General features: G+C 44.0%; 1 protein-coding gene across 3 annotated transcripts; it reads right to left on the bottom strand.

Moving 5' to 3' along the window:
- Positions 1-16: 16 nt before the first annotated feature.
- On the bottom strand, positions 17-18,108 carry HMGXB4 (HMG-box containing 4). 3 transcript variants are annotated; one of them, XM_058804503.1, is made up of 11 exons: positions 17,899-18,108; positions 15,734-15,839; positions 15,029-15,144; positions 13,624-13,699; positions 11,534-12,696; positions 10,274-10,355; positions 9,701-9,765; positions 9,297-9,402; positions 8,530-8,699; positions 4,088-4,210; positions 17-2,313 (listed from the first exon to the last, which is right to left on the bottom strand). In XM_058804503.1, the coding sequence occupies exons 2-11, from the start codon at positions 15,762-15,764 to the stop codon at positions 2,269-2,271; spliced, it is 1,977 nt and encodes a 658-aa protein (XP_058660486.1). In that variant the 5' UTR covers positions 15,765-15,839; positions 17,899-18,108; the 3' UTR covers positions 17-2,268. The 3 variants fall into 3 exon arrangements, with proteins under 3 accessions (XP_058660486.1, XP_058660487.1, XP_058660488.1); XM_058804504.1 differs by lacking the exon at positions 17,899-18,108 and adding an exon at positions 17,332-17,440; XM_058804505.1 differs by lacking the exons at positions 15,734-15,839; positions 17,899-18,108 and adding an exon at positions 17,332-17,377.
- Positions 18,109-22,115: the final 4,007 nt, after the last annotated feature.

The following is a 22,115-nucleotide window of genomic DNA, read 5'->3' as shown; positions in this document are numbered from 1 at the left end:
GACAATACTCCAGAAGTTTAAAAAAAAAAATTATATTGTAAGTACAGTACAAAAAAGTCTGTGTATAATTGTAATGTAATCTGGACCAAACAGCAAAGAAATAATAAAAATATAAAAACTGCTAAGTCTTGACAAAGTTTCCCTATAGTACCAAATACCACAAGATACAGATTATACAAAGTGTACAAATTTTAATAAAAAATACAATACACCAGGGTGTGTGTTTATCACTCTTCAAGAGTTTTCAGTTGTACAGAGGACAAAGCTAAGGTTGATCCCCTTCTGTTTCTTCAAAAGCAGACTTACCCCTTCACCACACTGCTCTCAACTGTGAAGGGCTGGAAAGAACCAGTTATTTTGTGCTGCTCACAACAGCAGATGCTTTAGTATGGGCCAGGATCTGAAGCAGGATTGGACTGCCTCCCTACTGGCCCTTCCTATTTCCAGGCTCACTGGGATTTGTCCTAAGCTGTTAAAACATATGTTCTGGCCTGGTGGACTGAGAACCTTCTGTGCCTCCTCTGCTGAGAAAACCCCTGACTGCAATGAGAAAAGTTCTGTAAGAGACAGACTACCTTGTACAGGCACATCTGAGGAATACGTGGCAAAGACGCATGGGGAGAAAAATCCTCCACACCCCAGGATTTCATTTACTTCTGATTTGGGACTCAGCCACAATGAAGGACAGCTCACTTTCAACTGTCCTAAAAAACAAGCTAGACTTACTTGGAAGTAAAAAATGCCTCGTCTCTAATTTTAAAACTTTCCTGTTAGAGAGCTGATAAGGCCTGAGTCAAATGATATTTCAGTTGTTCTGCCCACCTTCACAAGATAGCCTGTTTCTACAAACTCTTAGAATCTTCCTGGTGTTTCTTTACACAATGCCCATGCTTACTACTATACATAGAGTTGACTCCTGCAGGAAGTGAGCTGAGACAAACTTGATTCACATTTTTCACACACTGTTGGCTGAGGGAGGGATTTTTGCTTTTAAATTATGTATATATATATAAATATATACACACACACAGAGAAATATACAGGATAAATTAAAATCTGTTACAGATATTGGTAAAAGTTAAATACATGTGATATGAACACCACATACACATACACACACAGACAAAAGCCTAAACAGGAATCAAGTGTTCTCCTGCTGCTCCTCTTCCAGAGGAGCAGAAAACCAAACTCCAAGTATGTGGCTGGAAGGAAGGGAAACCAGTCCAATCAACCCACATGTGCCTTACTTGGCCATAACTGCCTCAAACTGGCCACTGGTCGCTGCCTTGCAGCTGCACCACAGCTCCTGCAATAGTGCTGGTGAGAGAGATGGTGGATGAGCCATTTCACAAACAGGTGCAAGATGGGCAGAAGCAATCCAAGTTTTTCCCATCTGCTTCTCTACTCCTTTCCATCAAAGCAGGGTGACCATGCCGTGGAAAAATCAGCAGGAGGTTCATTCTCTCAAGCCAATGCAATGGGTTGATACATTGTGCTAATAATGATTGGAGTCCACAAGGAAAAAATTGTTGTCATCTACTTCACTTCAAATACCAGCTAGCAGACCAGCCAGCCAACACTGACAAGTTTCAGTTAGTACTGAAACTACTGAGGCATGGGGGTTGGAGAAAGTGACCAAGAGGCAAAAAGCTATCCAGCTTTTCCCTCAAGTGTGTTTTAAACAGAAACAGTTACAAATAGGGCTGGTGAAGAATTCAGTTCTATTCCCTGGTCCAAAATGTATCATCTCTACCTGCCCACAGAATATCAGAATACTTTAGTTTAGGCAGGGACCAGGAGATCATCTGGTCCATCTCCCTGCTTAAAAAAGCAAGTCCAACTAGAGCAGGCTGCTCATTCAGTTTTTGAATATCACCAAGGAAGGAGAGTCAGGAACCTCTCCAGGCCACCTGTTTCAAAGACTCCTCTCACGGTGACAGCTTTCTTGTTTATATTGAAAAGTTCAATCTCTGTTTGCTTCCCCCACTGAATCTGAATTTAAGGCAAATATGTCAAAAGCTTTCTGAATTCTTCATACAAAATACTTTCAGACTGGAGGACATTTCACCCACCAACACAAAAGGATTTTTGCAGTTTAAGTTCACAACGTTTCATAAAATAGAAGTCAAGTAGTTACAATCCTATGTATATACTATACACATATAAAACTTTAAAAGCCTCCACATGGAGCCCCTCAGGAACGTTGGCATAGTGCACATCCACAAGTCAGTTACACAGAGGCTGAGTACATCCCAGGATCCTTTCCCATCAAAGTCCAGGCATGATGTAGGCAATGTTGTCTAGTGTGTTTGACTGGGAAAAGAAATTTGGTGATTTTAGTGTCAGGTAATAACTCAACATCTCTGAAAAATGGCACAGGTGAGGGTACTAAGCACAATTGTTTGACTGGGAAAAGAAATTTGGTGATTTTAGTGTCAGGTAATAACTCAACATCTCTGAAAAATGGCACAGGTGAGGGTACTAAGCACAATTGTTTGACTGGGAAAAGAAATTTGGTGATTTTAGTGTCAGGTAATAACTCAACATCTCTGAAAAATGGCACAGGTGAGGGTACTAAGCACAATTACTTGAGGTACAAGTTATCATAGGATGAGACAACCAGAACTGCCCATTGATCATCTCTAACAGGGTGTCAGATGGCAAAAAGAAGTGTCCTTCAGTTTTTCTTGGAAACCATAACAGAATTCTTAGAGTAGGAATCCTTCTCATGCCCATCAGAAAAAAAGACCCAGCTGTATGTTTTTCAGATGCAGTGTTTCAGTTACTCAAGCCTGTGGCTGGACAGCTGAAGGAGGCCTTAGAAACAGCATCTTTAACTGAGAGATGGTGGAGCTGGATCTGCACCAGTTGTGATTCTAGAATTTAGCAATGCCATCTACTGTCTCAAATATAAATTGCAACACAACTGCTGGGGTTTATCTGTGTCTCAGAACACCACTGTCGTTATGTACCTGACTGTGAAAATCAGATTTATTACCAGCTCCTGAACTGGGCTTTCCAGAAGTGAAGCATAGCTGCCATAATTCACCTAAAGCTCCATTGCTCCTTGTAACAGTAAGTTGATCGAGTTTCTAATAAACGCACCACTGCTCATGTGGCGTCACTGCTCTGAATAAACTTGGCAAGCAGGAAGGAAAAAAAGCATCAGGTTTTCCATGGCTTATGATGGGAACACCCCACTGACTCAGCTTTTGTGCATAGAGCCAGTTTGTGGGTGTTCACACACTAAATTTTCAACTTTGTTCCTGTTGTTGACAGTCCATTCTTGTAATGAATAAACATTTGGGCTGCCCTATTATGACATGTCAATTCATATCCCATTTTCATTAGCCCCTCTGCCAGATTTGTTTTTAATCTCTTCAGTTTTGCAGACTGTCGTTTTTTATTTTTGCTCCTCTCCTTTGCAGCTTTATTCATGTCTCCTGTAGGAAGTATGAGTCCTGGTGGCTGCTGCCATCTTAATCTATGTCCACACCAGGCTACACAGATGCCACGAGCTGTTGCTAAGTCAGAGCTCAATATTAAGAGTAGCTTAAAGCAGCAAAGAAACTGTAGTTATGCAGCTCCTTAAGAGAGAGACTATTTTTCCTTTCTCAGAGAAGGTTTCAGCCACTTGTAAAAGGTCCTACACCATCACATTAGGAATCCTGAGATCACAAATTGGTTTTTATGCTACTGAAGGAAAAACAGCTGGTGTGATAAAGAGCAGCTTGAAGGTGATTTTATTTTTATGGAAAATTAGAACTTTCAAAAATACTGGTTTACTTTTATTTGTTTTAGATTGGTTGACTCCATCATGAACAAAAACAGGACCTACCCACACTGCAATCCATGCTACAAATATTAGGTCAGTTGCCAGTGGGAGAAAAAAAGGTTGCACAATGTTGTACAACGGTAATATCTGTAAGAATTTCAATACATATTCCTCTATAAAAGCTCATGACCAAGACAAATTTTCTTACTGCATTGGAATTATAGTTATATTACACTGATTAATCAAAAAAGCTCTATTTGTAATCTACTGAAATTAACAGTGCTAGAAAGAAAATAACCACAAAAAACTCACCAAAACATGTTTTGGGCAGCCATTCAACTCAGGCAGTTGTGTGGTCAGACATGCCAACGGGCCCAAAGCACAGATGATTGAGTCTAGGAGTACTGACAAACTTCCAGAAACAGCCACCATTCCCTGGTAATGAGGAAGAAAAAGATTGGAATAGGATAGGATAGGATAGGATTGGATAGGAATGAGTAGTGGAAATTGCACTTCTTTCTCAACTGTATCCACTGTCATGTAGATATTGCATCTTCAGCTCCTCCAGTCCACTTTCGATATTTACACAGTAACAAAACTGTGCCTTGTGCTTTAGAGAGACTGCTGGCTCAAAAACTTAAGATTTCAGTAGGCAACAAACTGGTGCAAGATAAAGGTAGGAATCAACAGAAAACACCACAAAGTGGTCAGTTGCATAAAACACTGATTCCACAAATTTTTGTAATATATCTTCTGTGCCATTTTGTACCATCTATTTTGTTAACTACATGAGTCCTAATGACAGTAGTTGTTTTATTTTTGAAGGTAAAGAAATGCTAAGCCTGTAACAAATGCTTTAGTCATTGATATACTTTCAGGAAAGTATATCAATGTGTGCTTTTCTGGGCTCTGGTTGTTCCTCCCATGATCTCAAATCAGTCATACCAAAACCAAAATGCAAGAACATCTATTTCACCGTTGATAAAATAAGCAAGCATAGTGGGGTGAGATTATCATGCTACTCATAAAACTCAGTGATATTATTTGAGACAAAAATATTTTCTCCTTAGAGGCTGGGCTGAGTTCTCTGTGAATGTGCATTCACAGAGTCACTGTTATTTAACAGCAGGAAAACATTAAAATGTGACATTATGTTACCAAGTAAGTTGAAATAATTGTAGCCCCTATCCAAAGCACTGGCAATCGGATACCGCCAGAAAACGAGAGATAATGCAAGAAACTTCTTGGGAAAGGGTGACAGTTCTGTAAAAAGTAGAACAGTAACAGAATCTGACCACAGACTGACTAAATAGTGTCGCAGACATTTCTCCACAGAAATCCTTCCTTTTGGATTTCTGCATCTTCGGGAGGCCAGGGGCCCCCGAAGAGAAGGTAAACAATTATTATCAGCTGCTGTGGAATGCAATAGGATTCACCTTGATTGGCTCATTTTCTATGTTTATAATTAAGGGCCAATCATCAGTTCAAGCCAGGGGACTGAGTCCTTGGCCACAACTTTGTTGTGGGTTCTTTTCTATCTATTCTTAGCTTATCTAGCTGCTCTGCAAACCTCTCTCTATATTCTTTTTAGTATAACTATAATGTATTATATCATATATTAATAAATCAAGCCTTCTGATCAAGATACAAGATTCACCGTCTCTCTCTCACCAGCAGCGGCCCACTCAGGTCGCTGTAATATCTGGTGACCCCTCGTGTCAGAGCAAAAATTAATCTGATAAGACCAGAGGAGCAAAATTGCTGCACTGGGTAAAAATCCTGTATGTGTAGCATTTGAGGGTTGCTTTGAAGTGACCTCAGAAAGTGGATTCAAGCCAGGAGCTGAAGAACCGAAGATCCTGATTTGGACAGAGTTCACAGCCAAGGCTGACCACAACAGAATCTTTCTTCTGGAAAATCATCAGGAAAGATGATGGAAAAGAGCAGCAGACCTGTGGAGCTGGCCAGAGCAAGCTGGACTCTTTCAAAAGGTACTGTTCACTTTTCTATCCCTGATGAACCAGCCCTTCGTAGTTTGTGGCTGTTTGTATGGCAGACCCATGCCTTGCCAGAAGAGATTCAATTTTCCTCTGCAGAGGAAAAAATCATAGCCCTCTGGAAACATTGGTGCAGAGAAGATGGTTGCTTTTTGTCAAAAACAGATATCTATGGGTTCTTTCGATGGGCAAAGCTTTTTGGGTTCTTTGCTGATATTTTGTATGCTTTGGATGTTTTTGTCTGGGAGTGCATGGACTCGATTATCCAGTGCGTCTACCTGGAGGGACGCGTGTTGCCTTCTATCTACCCAGCATTTATAAAGCTTTTCCCAGTCCTGAAGCGCAGAGCAGCTTGTTTTCAATGGATTTCTAACTGTTATGGCCAGGCTCCGTTTCCACCGCCCTTGGCAGAAGACCCGGTGGGGGAGGACATTTTTCTTCCCAGCCCCCCCTGCTTCACGGCGGGGGGGGGCCGAAACTTCGCGGCGCGAAGAAGTTTTTTTTACTCTTTCTCCGGAGCATGCTCAGATGGAGCCTCCTCCTTCCCCCCCTTCTCTCTCTCCGGGGGGATGGGAGCGGCCGCTCAAGCCAGCGCCGGCCTCTCAGACTCCGCCTTCAGAAACGGGGGCGGCACCGGTCTCCGAGGTTTCCTCCACGGCCCTGCTAGAGCCGTCACTCCAGGAGATCCCGTCTCCGCCTCTCCAGGAGGTCCCGCCCGCGGTTGCACCGGCCTCCCTGCCCCCGCAAGAGCCTGTGTCGGAGAAGGCCGAAGAGACAGCACTTCCGCCGATTGACCTGTTGCTAAGCAACGGCGACGCTCCGGCGCTCCTCCCAGCTCCGCTGGTGCCCGTGCCGTGCCCGCCGCCGTTTTCAGAGCCCAAGGACGCAGCACCAGCGTGTTCCCGCGCGTCCCCGCCGCCTCCGCAGCGGACCCCAGAGTCAGCAGCAGAAAACGGAGTTGAGCCCGCGGGACCTTCGAAGCAGCCCGCGGCTGATCCCACGCTCAGCGCGGTTCCCCCCGCGGTTCCGGCTCCGTCCCCGCTGCTTCCACCGGACGTCCCAGCAGTCGCTCCGGCGGGGGGTCTCTCCTTCAGTGGGGCCGGAGCTGCCCGTCAGCTCACTGTTGCGGCAGTCCGGCTGCCGGCTTTCAAGCTCGGCGGTTTGGGGGGTGGTGTTTCGGTTGCTGTCCCATGGAGGCTGCCATCTCTGCCGCCCCTCTTGTTCCCTAGTGGCGAGGGGGAGGGGGCTCCTGAAAGTTTTGCCTTTGGTCCCCAGCCCAGTGGGGGTGGTGCTGTGATGCTGTGGGAAACAAACATTCCCAGACCCGAGATGAAGATTCTCGGGGCAGCTTCTATTTCCCTGCTGCTGGCATGCCTCAGTGGTTTAGGGGAAAGGAAGCGTCTCACTGCCCGTGCTGCCATTGTGCTGGCAGCAAAGTTCAGGCCTGCGGGAAAGCACAGCCTCCCTCATGAGTTTGGCCTGGGATGCTGGGCTCAGGAAATTCCTGGGCCGGGCCCGCTGCGAGGCCTCTTGATGTTTCTAGGGATTCTGGTTTGTCCTACCGGTCCGGGTCCCCCTGTGTGAGCCAGTTTTGGGGTTCCTGGTCCAGTATGGGCCAGGGCCCCCAGGGCCTTTCCTAATCTGGCATTGCTCTGCTCGGCTGCTGCTCTTTTGCTTTTCGATCAAAAAAAAAAAAAAAAAAAAAAAAATTTTAAAATTAAATAAAAAAGATTGAAAATACTGGGCAGCAGCTCTGAAGCGCTGAAGCACTGAAAGGCCAGCAGAAAGGACATTTCAAAATTGTACAAATTATTTAAAATTGTGTTATTCAGGACCAAAAAGGACTCTCAGATGTCCAAAAGAAACAACTTCAGCTGATGGACTGTTCCTGAAACTCAGCTGCATGGACTTGAATTCTCTTTGCATTGTTTCTTGCAATTTTCTTATACTGTAGGATTGTTTTAGTGAATTATTAGTATTTTATATTTTATAGGTGAAGGAATTTCCTGTTCATTCCACATCAGCATTTTTCTTTTATTTTTATACAATTTAGAAAGGTGAGATGTCGCAGACATTTCTCCACAGAAATCCTTCCTTTTGGATTTCTGCATCTTCGGGAGGCCAGGGGCCCCCGAAGAGAAGGTAAACAATTATTATCAGCTGCTGTGGAATGCAATAGGATTCACCTTGATTGGCTCATTTTCTATGTTTATAATTAAGGGCCAATCATCAGTTCAAGCCAGGGGACTGAGTCCTTGGCCACAACTTTGTTGTGGGTTCTTTTCTATCTATTCTTAGCTTATCTAGCTGCTCTGCAAACCTCTCTCTATATTCTTTTTAGTATAACTATAATGTATTATATCATATATTAATAAATCAAGCCTTCTGATCAAGATACAAGATTCACCGTCTCTCTCTCTCACCAGCAGCGGCCCACTCAGGTCGCTGTAATAAAATAGTAAGGAAGTACCAAATCCAGGGTGAATATACAGCAAGAAAAGACTGAAGAGTTTGCTGAACTACAAACTGGTTTCAAAGACTAGAGCTGCAAAGCACCTGTCTTTCATTGATGCCTACTGTTTACTGAGGCCTGAAAATAAAGAGTGATGCATCAAAGAAACAGGGCATGTCACCTCTAGTTTCTCTTCCTAACAGAAAGCCACTGGTTAAACTCTTAAGAAAATAAAACAATCATCCCCTTGAATGTATTGTGTAGATTACAGGACATCACTGTGACATTGCTGGTTACAGGCTCACCTCTGTTTCCTGCAGTCTGTGTCCAATGAGGCTCAGAGATTCACCCAGTAACTGTAAATGTGCAGCTACATCAATGGGATCCGTCTCAGGGGCTTTGGCTGGTGAGGAAGGCACCACCACGGTGCTGGTGGGGGATTTTTTGTGAGGAGAAACCACTCCTGTTGGAGAAGCTGCAAAACATACTAATTAAAATTCCATATTCCTTGCTTTCACTCTTTTACTCACAAGCCTATTTAGTTGCTGAAGTTCAAATCTCATAGGCATGAGGTGCTTGAATATTTCTGTTACCCCAGTCTCATAGTCTCTGGAGTCTTGAAATTTTTTTTACATGTACAGAACCTATCTACCTTAGCTGAATGCAGCTGGGGAGATTTGGTATCAGAGATGCTAAACCACGAACAACCCACCTTATATCTAGCACCAAACTAATCCCACTAGAACCTCATTTCTGTCTCTTCTTCTTTTACATTTCAATCCTTAAACTGCCAAAACCAATACCATTCTATGAATCAGACAAGGAAATCTTTATGAAAAATGCTGGCATCACTCTCACTTTCACAGAAAAGTTGATCTGACTAGTGATTTAAATGTCATGCTTTAAACATGATTTAAATGTCATGTGAGAAAGCAGGTAAGGAGGTGAAGCAAGTAAGGACCTTTGTTTTTTATTCTACAGGCAACACTACCTTCCCCAAGGTAGAGAATTTGTCTTAAAAAATTTGTCTCGTCCAAGAAAAGAGATGAGACAAATAAAGTGCAACAATTACCTTTCATTTTTGGAGCACCATCTGAAGATGATGCCTTTCTCTTCACAGTGGTGGCCTCTGCTTTATTCTGCTTGTGTTGGAGATACTGAGCTTTCTGTTTCCAGATCTGTAGTTACCATGGTAAGAAAAGAAAGATTCATAACATTAGGTAATTCTGTTACCTGATGCCAGGACCTGGAGGCAGAATGATGTTACATAGCTAGGAGGTGAAGCAATCCCATGAGAACAAAATGAATGCTTTTATGTTTGCAAGGGCAAGATTTCCATACTTTCCACCCTTACATGCTTTAAGGATATAGGTAACATATTTCAAGGCATTGTGGCAATGCTGCCACCACATTCTTTATCTAAGCACCTAGTTCACAGAAATAATTTTACAAAAAACATCTCACACAAATACTCACCAACTTATCCTTCTCAGGTAGCTGCTTCCACACTTCTGCCAGTTTTTTACTTAGCTCTCCAAAATCTGGCAGAAAGAAAGAGAGAAAGAGAGAAAGAGAGAAATGTTTAAAACAAATTTGATCATAAAATTGTGGAGAGAACATAGGAAATTTACCAGCCCCTCCACACACATTTAGGAAGCAAGCCATTCTACAACTGCAACTCTCCACACTGTCCTGAAAATGTGCATTCATGTTACTCTTTAAAATAAATAAAAAAAAAAAAAGCTGATAGCAGGAAGATGAAGTCACAGTGTATTTAGGGGAAAGTGACAACAATGAAGGTAATTTTTTAAGTAAAGCAAAAGTTAGCAAGTTCTTTACCTAGATTCACAACTTGGTTAAAATAAAATTATAATACAACCATGAAATCCACTCCTAGCTCCTTTGCCATCTCCTATTCTAAAAAACATTGGCAGATTCTTTGCATTATGTCAAAATTAAGAAGTTGGTCTGAAACAGAGACAATATGTTCTCCTAATTAATCAGACTGGTGTAAAATCAAGAGAAGAGAAGGCTGGATTATTCCCTTACCTATTCCAGGATGCTCAGACACAATATTTGTACGATATTCCTTACAGAACACTTGATAAGCAGACATGTTTTTCTTCTTTGGCTAGTCAGAAGAAGAAAGGAAACAAAGATTTTTAATTATGATGAGGCCTTCTCCAATTTAATAAGAATTTGGCATTTATTAAAGACTTAAAGAAAGATATGGTACTTAGGTCAGGAAACTTAAAAAGCAGGCGTTTACATCTCCTGGCTGAATTTAGGAATCACAGGAATCACCCAGAAACAGTCTTAGTACAAAGCTTATCTTGCAAAACTCAACAAGCTACTATTCTAAATTCAGGATCAACATACAACTTTGTTAAGGTATTTCACCTTTAAAACCTATAATAAAACCCAGTATCTGTTATTCTATTCATAGTACCTATTATAGATCTGTCAAAAGGATTAAGTCCTCATGATAATGTTTTGTTCCATTCCTTGCATCCTTACAAAGTACTTCCATTTGGCAGGAAAAGAGACTGTGCAGTACATTGACAGCAAAGATATTGCAATTGCTGAGCTATGATCAGGGAAAAATTCCAAAACAGAATAGGATAATGGCTGAAGAGATTTGGGCTCTGTCTGTCCATCTCCTCATACAAAGCATTATTTCTCTAGCTGAACATGCACAAGCTGTTTTTCCCCATTTACTTACACAGCTACAGTTATCTCATTTGTAAACTCATTCACATGCTAGCTACCACTTCTGCTACTCATATCTTTACGCAATAACCATCGAAAACTGAATGCATAGGACAGGACAAAACTGGGAACATGGTACTCTATTAGAATTAGAATTTCATTTGAATACAGGAGTAAATGGGTAAATATCTTCAATTTTCAAGTAACAGCTTGATTCCTTTTTACAGGAACTTTGATCACTAGTCCAAAAGTGTGCCTGGGAACAGCTAGAGCCAGTCACATTAGAAAAAGATGCAGATGTGCTTGGTACATGACCCACACCAAGCAAAATTAAGTATAACTTTCCCAGAGAACCTCTACTGGCTAAAGATTGTCTGTACCACAAAGCCAGAAGAGCCAGAAGAACATATATTCTTTCTGCTACAAACAGAAATCACAGTGGCTGACACATTTTTCCAAATATGCTTCAGTTAAACCATTGATAATTGGTATCAGTTATCCTTTGTTTCAATTTAACATGCCTTTGTAATGGAGTGCCTGATTCAACATTACCCACCACCCAATTTCTATTTTCTGAAAAGAAATTCAAATTTTCCTTACTTTGTCTCTTTCTCTTTCCTTTTCTCTCTCCTTTTCTTTTTCTTTTTCTCTTTCTCTTTCTCTTTCTTTTTCCTTTTCTCGTTCTTTTTCTTTTTCTCTTTCCTTTTCTTTTTCTCTTTCCTTCTCCTTCTCTCTTTCCTTTTCTTTTTCTCTTTCCTTCTCCTTTTCTCTTTCTCTTTCCTTCTCCTTCTCTCTTTCCTTTTCTCTTTCCTTTTCCTTTTCCCATTTCTCAGACTTGTCCTTCTCCCTGTCTTCCTTTTTCCTCCTCTTCTCGCCTTGACCATCTGAGTGAAAAACAGCAGGAGCAGGTGGAGGGACACCATAGGGGGTGGTACTGGCAGGTGGGGGTGACACTCTTACTTCTGCTACTGCCACAGGAGAGTGCCCAGAACTCTTTTTAGACTTGGAGTGCTTCTTCTCTCTGTGTTTCTCCTTGTCCTTTTTTTTCTTACTTTTTTTGGACTTCTTCTTCTTCTTGATTTCCCGGTAGGAGTCATCTATCACCAGCTCTCCAGCCTCCAACTCTCCACCAGAGGAAGAACCAGATTCTGGTGGTGCCTCCATGCCTGAAACCTCGTACTCGCTTCCATGGCCCTCTGAATGAAGGGAGGTGTCAGCACCAAAGCTCTCAGAAGGTGGATGGGAGTCCAGAGGTGGTTTGTGCTTCTTCCGGGATGACTTCAGGAAGCTCTGCAGATCGTGCCCCAGCAGGAATGAGCCTTGCTCATCTCGAGCTGATTTCTTTGAAAATTTCTTTGCAGCTGCTGGTGCTGAAGAGTAGGATAAAGAATCATCATCTGCTGCACTACTTTTTTCTTTTGGTGAAAGGATGAGCTTCATCTTCAAGCCGTCAGGTTCACGAAGAGTAAGTGTCTCCGTGTTCACATAAAGAGGTTTCATTTTTTTAGATTTGTGGGAGCTGCTGTCATCCACTGAGTGCTCCCCACTGCTCCCACTCAGCTTCTTCTTGGGATGGTCCTTTCTGCTTTCAGAATGGCCAGAGGAAGAATGAGATGATTTTTCAGAGGTCCTCTTTGAAGACTTTGAGCTTGTGGCCAAAGGTGAGTTGATAGTCTTAAGTAAATCCATGGTTGTATCAGTTGAGGATGGACTAGAAGCTGCTTTTTTCTTCTTTTTTGATGGTAGATCCAAAGGCGAGACACCTGAAAAAGATCAAAAGAAATGTACATTGAAATGATTCTCTTAAAGCTGGCAAAGAAGGGAAGTGAGAATCCTGTGGGCTTTCCAATTACAGGTGACAGATTTACATCCTGGCTTAAAAAGAACCACAGCCATCTCAGCACAGCCTTACTGATACAATTCAGAGGCTGTGACATCTGAGCTGGTCAAATAATTTAAGGAAGGGAGAGACTGCAGGGAAGTTCTTGAAGTTTTGTGAAACTACATTTGTGACTTATGAAAGAAAATATTTTGATGAAAATACATCTAACTGAAATTACACCTCAAGTGCAAGGTTTTTGTGACATTTTTAGCCAAGGTGAAACCAATGAGTTGAAAATATGAGCTTTTTCATTCTGGTGAAAATTTTGATGAAAGATGAAATTTCAGCTTGGCTTTCTCCTTCTACTGGACCAATAATAAATCCTAAATGTGTTAAGCTTCTATGAGCTGAATTGTCATTTTCTGGCCAACTTATTAATTGTGAGAGTACCTGAACCGAGAAGCATTTCTTTTTCAACCTCAGACATTCTATTTTTTTTTAAATCCAGAGGAAGTTACATTACCCATAAGTATAATTAGTTTTCAATGCAATCAGTAAACAAGAAAAACAAATGTCAAATGTGAAGGCATGAGTTAGCAAACTACAACTTGTCAATGAAAAGGGGATGGAAGATCTCTACCCCCTACCATGGCAACTTGTTAAGTCAGACTCTGAAAATATAATTCCCTAATCTTCTGCTGTCTGGTGCTGATCAGTGTCAGGTTTCTGATTAGCTGTTCCAATGCAGGTTGATGTGTTCTCCATCTTTAAAATGCTAACCACAAAGCTTGATGACACTGGTTTAAGACATTCCTTTCCTTAAAGGCATGATCTATTAGCCCCTTCTCCTGCTTGATTACTTCCTTACCTCTGTAGCAGAACTCATCAGAGGAATGCTTTCTCTTCTTTTTGTGAGCTTCTGTCCCTGGAAAAAACTCACTGTCCTGAAATAAGAAGAAATAAATTGCTGTCAAAAAGGAGGGAAATAATATGAGAGTCACATGGACTATTAACAGATAAAAATTTATAGGAAGTATCAAGGGTTATTTGTACTGCTGCAACATCAAGGATCTGTAGGTATGAACCAGGATCATCTTTCTAGGTGCTAAAAGAAAACCTACTCTGTCCTCCAGAGCACACAGTGTAGGTTTAAAGTAAGATGAAACACATGTTACAGATAGGTGGGAGAATACAAAAATATCATTAGTCAGGATTGGTTTCAGCACAATGGTCACCTAATTGACACAGAGTTTTCTGTAGGCATGGCAGCACAACAGGGCTCCAATGAAACTGAAAGACAGATCTCTGCAGGGAGACCCCCAAGAGAGAGGAGCAACTTAAAAGAAAAAGCACATTTGCAAAGTGTTGAGATATGGGCAATGCAAGCCATCACTTGAAGATCAGCTGATAAATTGATAAAAGACTGACATCTACCCTTTAATAAAGCTAAGAAATAACTTCAGATACATAGACTGTCAAGCCTTGAAAACAAAGGAGAGCAGTTTATGCTTACCATGCTGAAAAAGAAGTAACAGGAGGTACAAAGAGGCGACAACTAGAATGATGGGACAAAAATATGTCCTTAATATGCCACATCACCTAATTATTATCTGTGGTTTGATCAATTTATGAAATAGAAATTGAAACTCCTCTAAAGAATTCCAACTGCAGGGTAGAAGATTTTAATTTTAAACAAAAATTTGCTTTTGAGATGAAAAAAACCCCAAATCACTAGATAGCCACCTCTGAGCTAACAGCAGAAATTGTAGCTCAAAGAGGAAAGAAGTTTTTGAAAAAACTTAAGTTGCCACTATGTGATTTCAAGAGTTAAGGCCCCAAAGAGGTAAATAGGACAAGTTCATTCTTCTCAAGAGCTATCGTTTCAGGCTCTGCAGAATCAGGAAGACAACAGTGCATCAGTTAATATTCTGTCCATCCTTTGCTGACTATTCCCACAACCACATATTTAAAAATGTGTGTAAGAAGTTATTAAGAGCATTTTCTTACTTGCAAGGTATGTCCCATCAACACAGGGACAACACTCCTACTATCTCATTTTCTGAAGCCAAAAAAATTGGAATCGGGGATTGATTCCCTCCTTTTCCCCAGCAAAGTTACTGAACAATACAGGACATGATTAGCTGCTCCTGTTGTCTTCTACATGCATTTCTAAATAAAAAACAAATTAAAAAAAGGAAAAGAAACCCATCCCATCCCATCACTACCTTTATGCATATCCATACAGCCTGAACCTTTTCTCTGAGGGTTTCTACCTGAGTTGCTGTCTCGTCCTCCTCTTGCAGAAGATCCTTGTACGAGCGCTTCTTCTCTCGCTGTATCCTGCCAGGTACCAGCCCGTCGTCAGCACTTCGGTGACTCTCTAGGGACTCTGATTTATGGGAAATGGGAAAAAAGGAAGAAATTAAATACCACATTAAGGAACGACAGACAAGGGGATCAGTCATAAAATAAGCTAACAGAGGATACTGGTACAGAGTGATGCACAAAACCCAACAAGCACAGAGGCCTGGAAGGTAACAAACAGTCTGTACTGTCTGACCAGAGGGATGGGGCTTGGTGATGTAACACAATCATTCCAGATTCAATCTCTAATGCCTGTATGTTCCTTCCTAAAGACAAGTGGATCTAGAAATGTTGCCATGACTAAATGTACCATTATCCCCTGTCCCATTGACTTGTCAGGGAGAAGAAAGGCTGCAGTGGCAGAGTTCCCCAATCAGGGTGTCTGCAGTAGGAAATACCACACATTTCTCTCAAGTTCTAATACCAGTACTTTACCTGAAAGTCAAGGGCTTGGGATCCTCCGGTAACCTGGCCAGGTTAAATTTAAGGGCTCCACAGCACCCTAACTTCTTTCCCACTCTGCATGGCCTGGCAAGGGCTGTAAAGGGCACCCTTTAAAAAATTATTTGTTGATTCTTTTTGCAAATCCCTCTGAGATTATGAAGCAGTCCTACCTTCTTTCTTCTTGGCGCCATCATAAGCCATGGTGGTCCTGCAGGAGCCTGTGAATGAGCTGCCACGTCTGGGCTCCTTCCCCCGTTCCCATCTATAGGAAAAGGTCTGAGAAACAGAGAATGAAAATAACCCTCCCACAAAGAAGCGCTATGTAAATGGGGAAACTTTCTCTGAACCAAATAAGGATTCTTTGGGAGACTGTGGGAAAGGAAATGAGTGGTCACTCTTCAGGCTTGATAAATTTGGGTGTTTTAATCAAAATGGATATTGTATTATTCTGAATATAGAAAATGCCACCCTTTCTTATAAAATATCTGAATCACTGAACTAATTTATTTACAAAAATAGGAAGACGGTGAGAAGACAACTGAGTTTGATTTTCATGACACACAAAACTACAACCTGTGTCAAAGCCATTCTTTGTCAGGAGCCACTGTAGCAAAGAATGGGATGTTTAAAGAGATTTCAAACCCTTGAGTCTCAGATGAAGTGAAGGAAAAGAAGGGACAAGGCAGAAGGAATTAAATTACAAAAGAATTATTATTGGGGGTTTTTTTGTTTGGTTTTTTTTTACTAGAGGATCACACATTTTGTATTAGAGGTGTGTATCCTCCTGATGTGCTTCCCAATGCTACCACTGCAGCCATTCTGAATGCCAGCCTGGGAGAGGGGATGAGGGGATGAGCACTCCTTTTAGCAAGGCCTGCAGTAACCCAACCTCTATCCCTCAGGTTTCAGCCTCCTCTAAGTGAGCCACTGTGCCAGCTAGGGGCATGCAGCAGGACAGTGCTGCTGTGGAATGGCCACACTCTGGTTCTCTCAGAGCAAACAGCTTTTGTTCCTCAGCCAGTGACCAGCTCAGCAAGATCAACGTTCTGCTCCTGCGGGATTAATCCAATGGCTGCCAGCTGCCTTTGTGTGTTTGTGTGTCCGTGCACATGTGTAAACACCCAGGCACAAACACCAGGCAGCCTGCTCATCCCAGCTGCCATGGTCATGTCGCCACACCGAAGCTACATGGGAATACTCTGGGAACAGGGAACTGGTGATTGTACATCCCCAGCACAACTCGATTTTATAAACAACTGGCTCAGGCTGACAATGTACAACTCATTCATCCTACAGTGGTTACTTAAGTGATGCAACAAAGTCTCAACTAAATCAGGCTTGTGGGTACACACGAGATGTTTCTGTTTAATTTCATAGGAATACATGCTATTTCTTCAGGTTTTGGGAAAACACCCACTGCTGAATGTCAAGACAGTGTTCTGACCATTATATATTGCTGGTAGCAAACACAAGGATTCCACCTAAAAACAAGAGCACTGCCTATGTACATGCAGAGAACACTGCACTCAGCAATAAAAAAGAGCATCTTGCCACTTGAGGGCTAGTGATCTTAAACCAGACGTTTTCAACATTTTGTGCTGTTTGTTTGTCAGACAAACTTCAGTGAGAGGACACACAACACCAGAGTATTATACTCAAGACAGAAAGAGTCTAATACAGATACTGCTCGGCAAAACAAAGCTGAAGACATTCATTTATGAATGGATGACATGGAGAGCCTAAGATTTCTTTGTGCCTACATGCATACCTTTAAGTCTCTTTTTAGATCTTATCTGCTTGGCAAGGACAAAGCTCGGTAGATACTGCCCAAAGGTGCTCACAGCCCAGACCTCCAATCCGGCAAATACAAAACAGACCCTTAACCACTCTCATCTTGTAAACTTCAGTTAGGTTCCCCTGCTTCAAATTCCCGGCTTTCAGCACCGACGGCACGGGCTCAGCGGGGAAGCTCTCCCTCCACGTCTCCCGCTCCTTAGCGCACATGCCCGCGGGTTCAAGGCCCAGCGAGGCTTTTCGGCAGCCCCGGGGCTCCGCACGGAGCCCCGCTCCTCGGTCCCGGCTGGCTGTGGAGGCGGCTCCCTCACCCCCGTGCCACCGGCGCTCCGGGCCGGGGCCGTCAGGGCAGGCGGCACCGCCGGCAGCTCCGCGCGCAGCCGAGGCGCCAACCCCGGCACCGACCCCTCCGCGGGCACGGACCGGCGCCCGGCCCGTCCTGCGCATGCGCCCCGACACCCCCCGGAGCCCGGGCCCCGCCACCGCCGCCTCCGTTCAAAGCGGGCTCGTCCGCGCCGCTCCCGCCCGCGCGTCCCCTCACCCGAGCGGGCTCCAGCCTCACGCCAGCCCGCGGCTCCGCCCCTGCAGCAGGCCCGGGCGTGCCCCGACTGCGGGGCCGCCCAGCGGCGACAACGCCCGCCGGCGCCAAGCCGCGGCCGCAGGGTGGGGACGAACCGCGGCCGCCTCACTCGGCCCCGCCGCTTCCCGCCGCGCCGCCGCCCGCGGCCGCCATCTTGGACAGGGAGACAAGGGACCCGCGCCAGCGCCGGCCAGCCGAGCGCCGAGCGTCTCCAACGCGGCACCCGCGAGGCGGGGCGCCGGCTTGCCGAGCTCATCGATGAGCGGCGCGCCCCCGCGGGGCCGAGCGACGCACGGGGACACACGGGGGAATCTGTGCCCGGCTCCGACCCCACCACCACCTGTGCAGGGGTGCCCACGTTCGCCGTAGCTTGGCACAGCCTCCTCTTGGTGTGTGCGGGCGCCGCGCGGTCCCGGCACAGCTTCCCCTCGCGTGTCCGTGCCCGTGGGAGGCTGAGGTGGCCGGGCTCGCAGCCCGGGCTGGCTGTTGGCCGCGTGTCGCTGCCGCGGTGGTTCAGTGGGAAAGGGTGAAATCCTGTTTTTAAACATTAAAAAGCCTGCACTTTCGTGAGGTTAGTCACACACACACATGAATGGGCACATCTCCCTTCAGACTGATTCCCCGAGGAGCTGCGTGGATGCAGTGCACAGCTGGGGCAGCGATAAGCGCGACTGCACAGCCCACTCGGGACTGCTGCCCGCGAAGGCATCGCCCAACCCTCGCACCCGTTCTTATCCATTGCCCAAAGGTGGCAGCCAAGAGAAGGGCAAATTGCCCCCAGCATCTTCTAAAGGGCTCATTCATTATTGCAAAGGCGTCAAGACAGAGGTTAAAAGAAGCTCAGGAAACAGCCAGGTCAGGAAAGAATCCTTTTCCCCATTCGGTTAGCCCTTCTTCACTCTGACCTGATGGGAGGTTTAACAAACCTCATTTCACCGTCACCTTAAATCTCATCATCTCCCCTGATGCAAGAGGTGCCGTTTTATTGAGGTGCCGGCTGACCCCCCGTGACTCTGGCAGAGGCTGCTCACGGCCACATGCTGTCTGTCTGTCTGCAGACCGCTGCTCCCACTGCTGGGTCAGGCCTGACCCATCGCACACAGGCCATTCCCCGTCCCCACAGACCCGCCTTCTGCTCCTGCTGATGCTTCTGTGTCCTAACCAGTACAGAACGATGACAGTAATTATTTGCACTCCAGTAGGGCCTAGAGGAGTTTGAAGAGAAGAGAGGCCTATGCATGTTATGCTGTGTGAAAGTGTAGTTTGATCCAAAGTCAGGGGTACAGCCTGCACACACAGCTCAGTGTCTGCAAGTGCAGCAGCTGTAACACAACAGGGCCAGCCCCCAGGATGAGCACAAAGCCTGTGCTGATGTTCTCAGGCATGTACACGTGTGCTACTGGCAAAACCAAAATCACTCCTTGCCCTCCAGACCATAACTGAAGAAGGAATCACCACGGTGGACAAGTGCCTCTGCACATTTATGACCAGGATCTTGCCAGAGCTGAACCTGACATGACCTACTCCTTTACGTTTGCTTATTGGTGATGTTTCTAGGGGTCCCAGTAATGGGTTCATACGCATTTGACAGTGCACAGGACAACAAAATCACAGTTCCCATGTTTTTATAGTCTGCAGCTTTCTTGCTTGTGCTACAGGCTGTATAAAAACATCTACGGACATAACAGAATCATCAGTCAACTCCTGGGAGCTCCTGGCCTATGGGTCAGGTGGAGGCAGAATGGGAGCAAGTCAGAAGAAGCTGTGAGCATGGTTGGGAGAGGCTACATGCAGCCCCAAGAAACAGGGATTCAGATTGCTTTGAAAATTGAGAGCTTAAATTATCCTGGTATTTGATGATAGCAAGCATTTGGTAATGATAGCTAGTAAATGGGTGGGGATGGTATGCTTAATATTCTGCACCCTAGAAAGAGAAAGCATTTGAGCTCCCCTGCAGTTTAATGTTTTTAGTGCTGGATGGTTCATACGTATTAGATTGTGTCAGGACTGTGTGTATATGAGAGAGAATGAATTTGCAGGTGAATTTGCAAAAATGAACATCTAGCAGGATACTTGCACATAAAGCTGCTGAAGTACCAATCATTCAGATTTCCCTTGCTGAGATCCATCCAAGTTTCTTTCCTCCCACAGAACAAACATAATAGTAATAATAATAGGAATTGTAATGGTAACAACAATAACATACAGTCCCTTCTACTGCACTTTTCATCAGCGAAGAAATGCTCAGAAAAATTCATTTCAATCATTCCCATTCTTCAGAGCTCCTAAAGGGAACCAGCCAGCACAAAATATTGGCATTTATTGGGTGCTTTCAGACAGCTTAGCCTTTTGCTGTTCTAGAAAATCCAGGAATCTCTTTAGAGTATACACCTAGATTAAACAGGTCAGGTGGGGAAAATGTCAGAATGCTGATAGCAAATTTAAGAGAGTCACAATCCCTTCAAATTCTTAACACTTGACAGATCGTTTCTTTGTACTCTGGAGTATAAGAGGTCATAGCAAGGGAATCAGAAAATCAAACAGTCCCTATAGCTTTTAAGACCTGAAGTGCAACTTCAGGCAGTCTCAGACTGAAGTCTGACTGTTGTGAAAATATTGCTTATTCCTTTTGCTCAGAGCATCTTGCATTCTTTTGCCTACATCCCTGGGAAAGAAAGAGCAAAAGGGTACATGGTATGTTCCCTCAGGTGTCCTCTTGGCTGTGAGTTAACTATTGTATAAAATGCTCTTGGCAGTCCAGAACATTTTAGGATGTGTGTATAGTTCCCTATGCTTAATACAAGATTAGCTATGTGCTAAGGACTTACTGCCCATGAAGCCACCCAATCTGACCTTGCTTTCCCCTCTTCATTTCCACCATGCATCCTTGTCTGCTTATTTTCTCCTGAATAAATAACAGTCCAAACTGCTAGATTTAGTAGCCCTCTTTTGTTTCATTGGGTTTTAGTACTTAGTTTTGTGGTTTGTCAAGTGCAGTGAGTGTAAGAGGAATGAGTAATGAGCACGAGCTTACAACCAAGTTATGTACTGAATTAAATTCAGCACTCATCTGTGTGAACAATTATCAATTTTACCTGTCATAGTTTTGCAACTTGTAAATCTCTCTTCACTCATTTCAGTTTCTCATGTCTTTCCCTAGATTCTGAGATGATTTGGCATTAACTGGAAGAGGACCTGGTTTAAAACCTCTGCTCTCCACCTATGGAAGAGAAGCAGCACACAGGCAGTGCTACTTTTGTAGCCCTCGTTAGTCCTGTTGCTTGTTTTGCAGGGGCTGTGTTGCTCTTCTCTGTGCACATTACAGCACTTGTGTGTTGTGGCTGTTACCAGCCACCAAGCTGCCCTTAAACAGGAAAGGTGGAGGAAGTGACCAAGAGGTCACAGTGACTTTTGGCGTAATGAATCTTGCTTGCCTGCTTGCCAATTGCCTCACCCATATAATTTCCTTAGTCTTATGTATAAGCAATGCTGGTGACTCCTCTTTGGATACAAGGACTTGCTTCCTTAGAGAATCAAAACTTCAGAAGATTTGTTATGTGCATTGTTTAGGTGTTGGGGCTTTATTTAAATTACTTCCCATTTGTCTTTGCTTTTTTTGCAGGATACATTCATTTTCATGTCTGTTCATCTCTCAGTACAGTCATTAATGAAACCACAAAGTGTGTGCATTCATTTGTAATGTCAATACAGCAGCCTGAATGTTCCCTGGAGCCACAACCTCTGTCACAGTGTGGACACACCTTCTCCCCCTGCTCCTTGTGCTGCACCCTCTGTATTCATGCTGAGAGGGCTAAGGTGAGATGGGAGGCCAGTGTCCATCTGGAAGGGAAATAGAATGGTAAACTACAGTAGGATTTGTGGGGTCTGGAGAGGAAGACCCTGTTCCTGGAAGTGGTTGAGCGAAGGGGAAAGGACTATAATGGGCTGATACACAAAAAGGAAAGGCTAAATGCAGGCAATCTGTCAGCATTGAATTTGCCTCTTTTCACTGACTTTGCTGTCTCCCTTCTCACCAGCTGCCAGGGAGGTAGAATTGGTTTAATCTGAGTTTCGTGGAGCCATGCAAGGCCTATTGCATTGCTTTCAGCACTCTGGTTGTCCTCCATGCCTGTACCCTAGACACCTTGCTGGTGTCTGCTCACAGCCCTGGTCCCATA

This window comes from Ammospiza caudacuta, chromosome 5 (assembly GCF_027887145.1).
Source record: "Ammospiza caudacuta isolate bAmmCau1 chromosome 5, bAmmCau1.pri, whole genome shotgun sequence".
In the NCBI taxonomy this organism is placed as follows: Eukaryota; Metazoa; Chordata; class Aves; order Passeriformes; family Passerellidae; genus Ammospiza; species Ammospiza caudacuta.
This window is presented reverse-complemented; position numbering and strand designations above follow the sequence as displayed.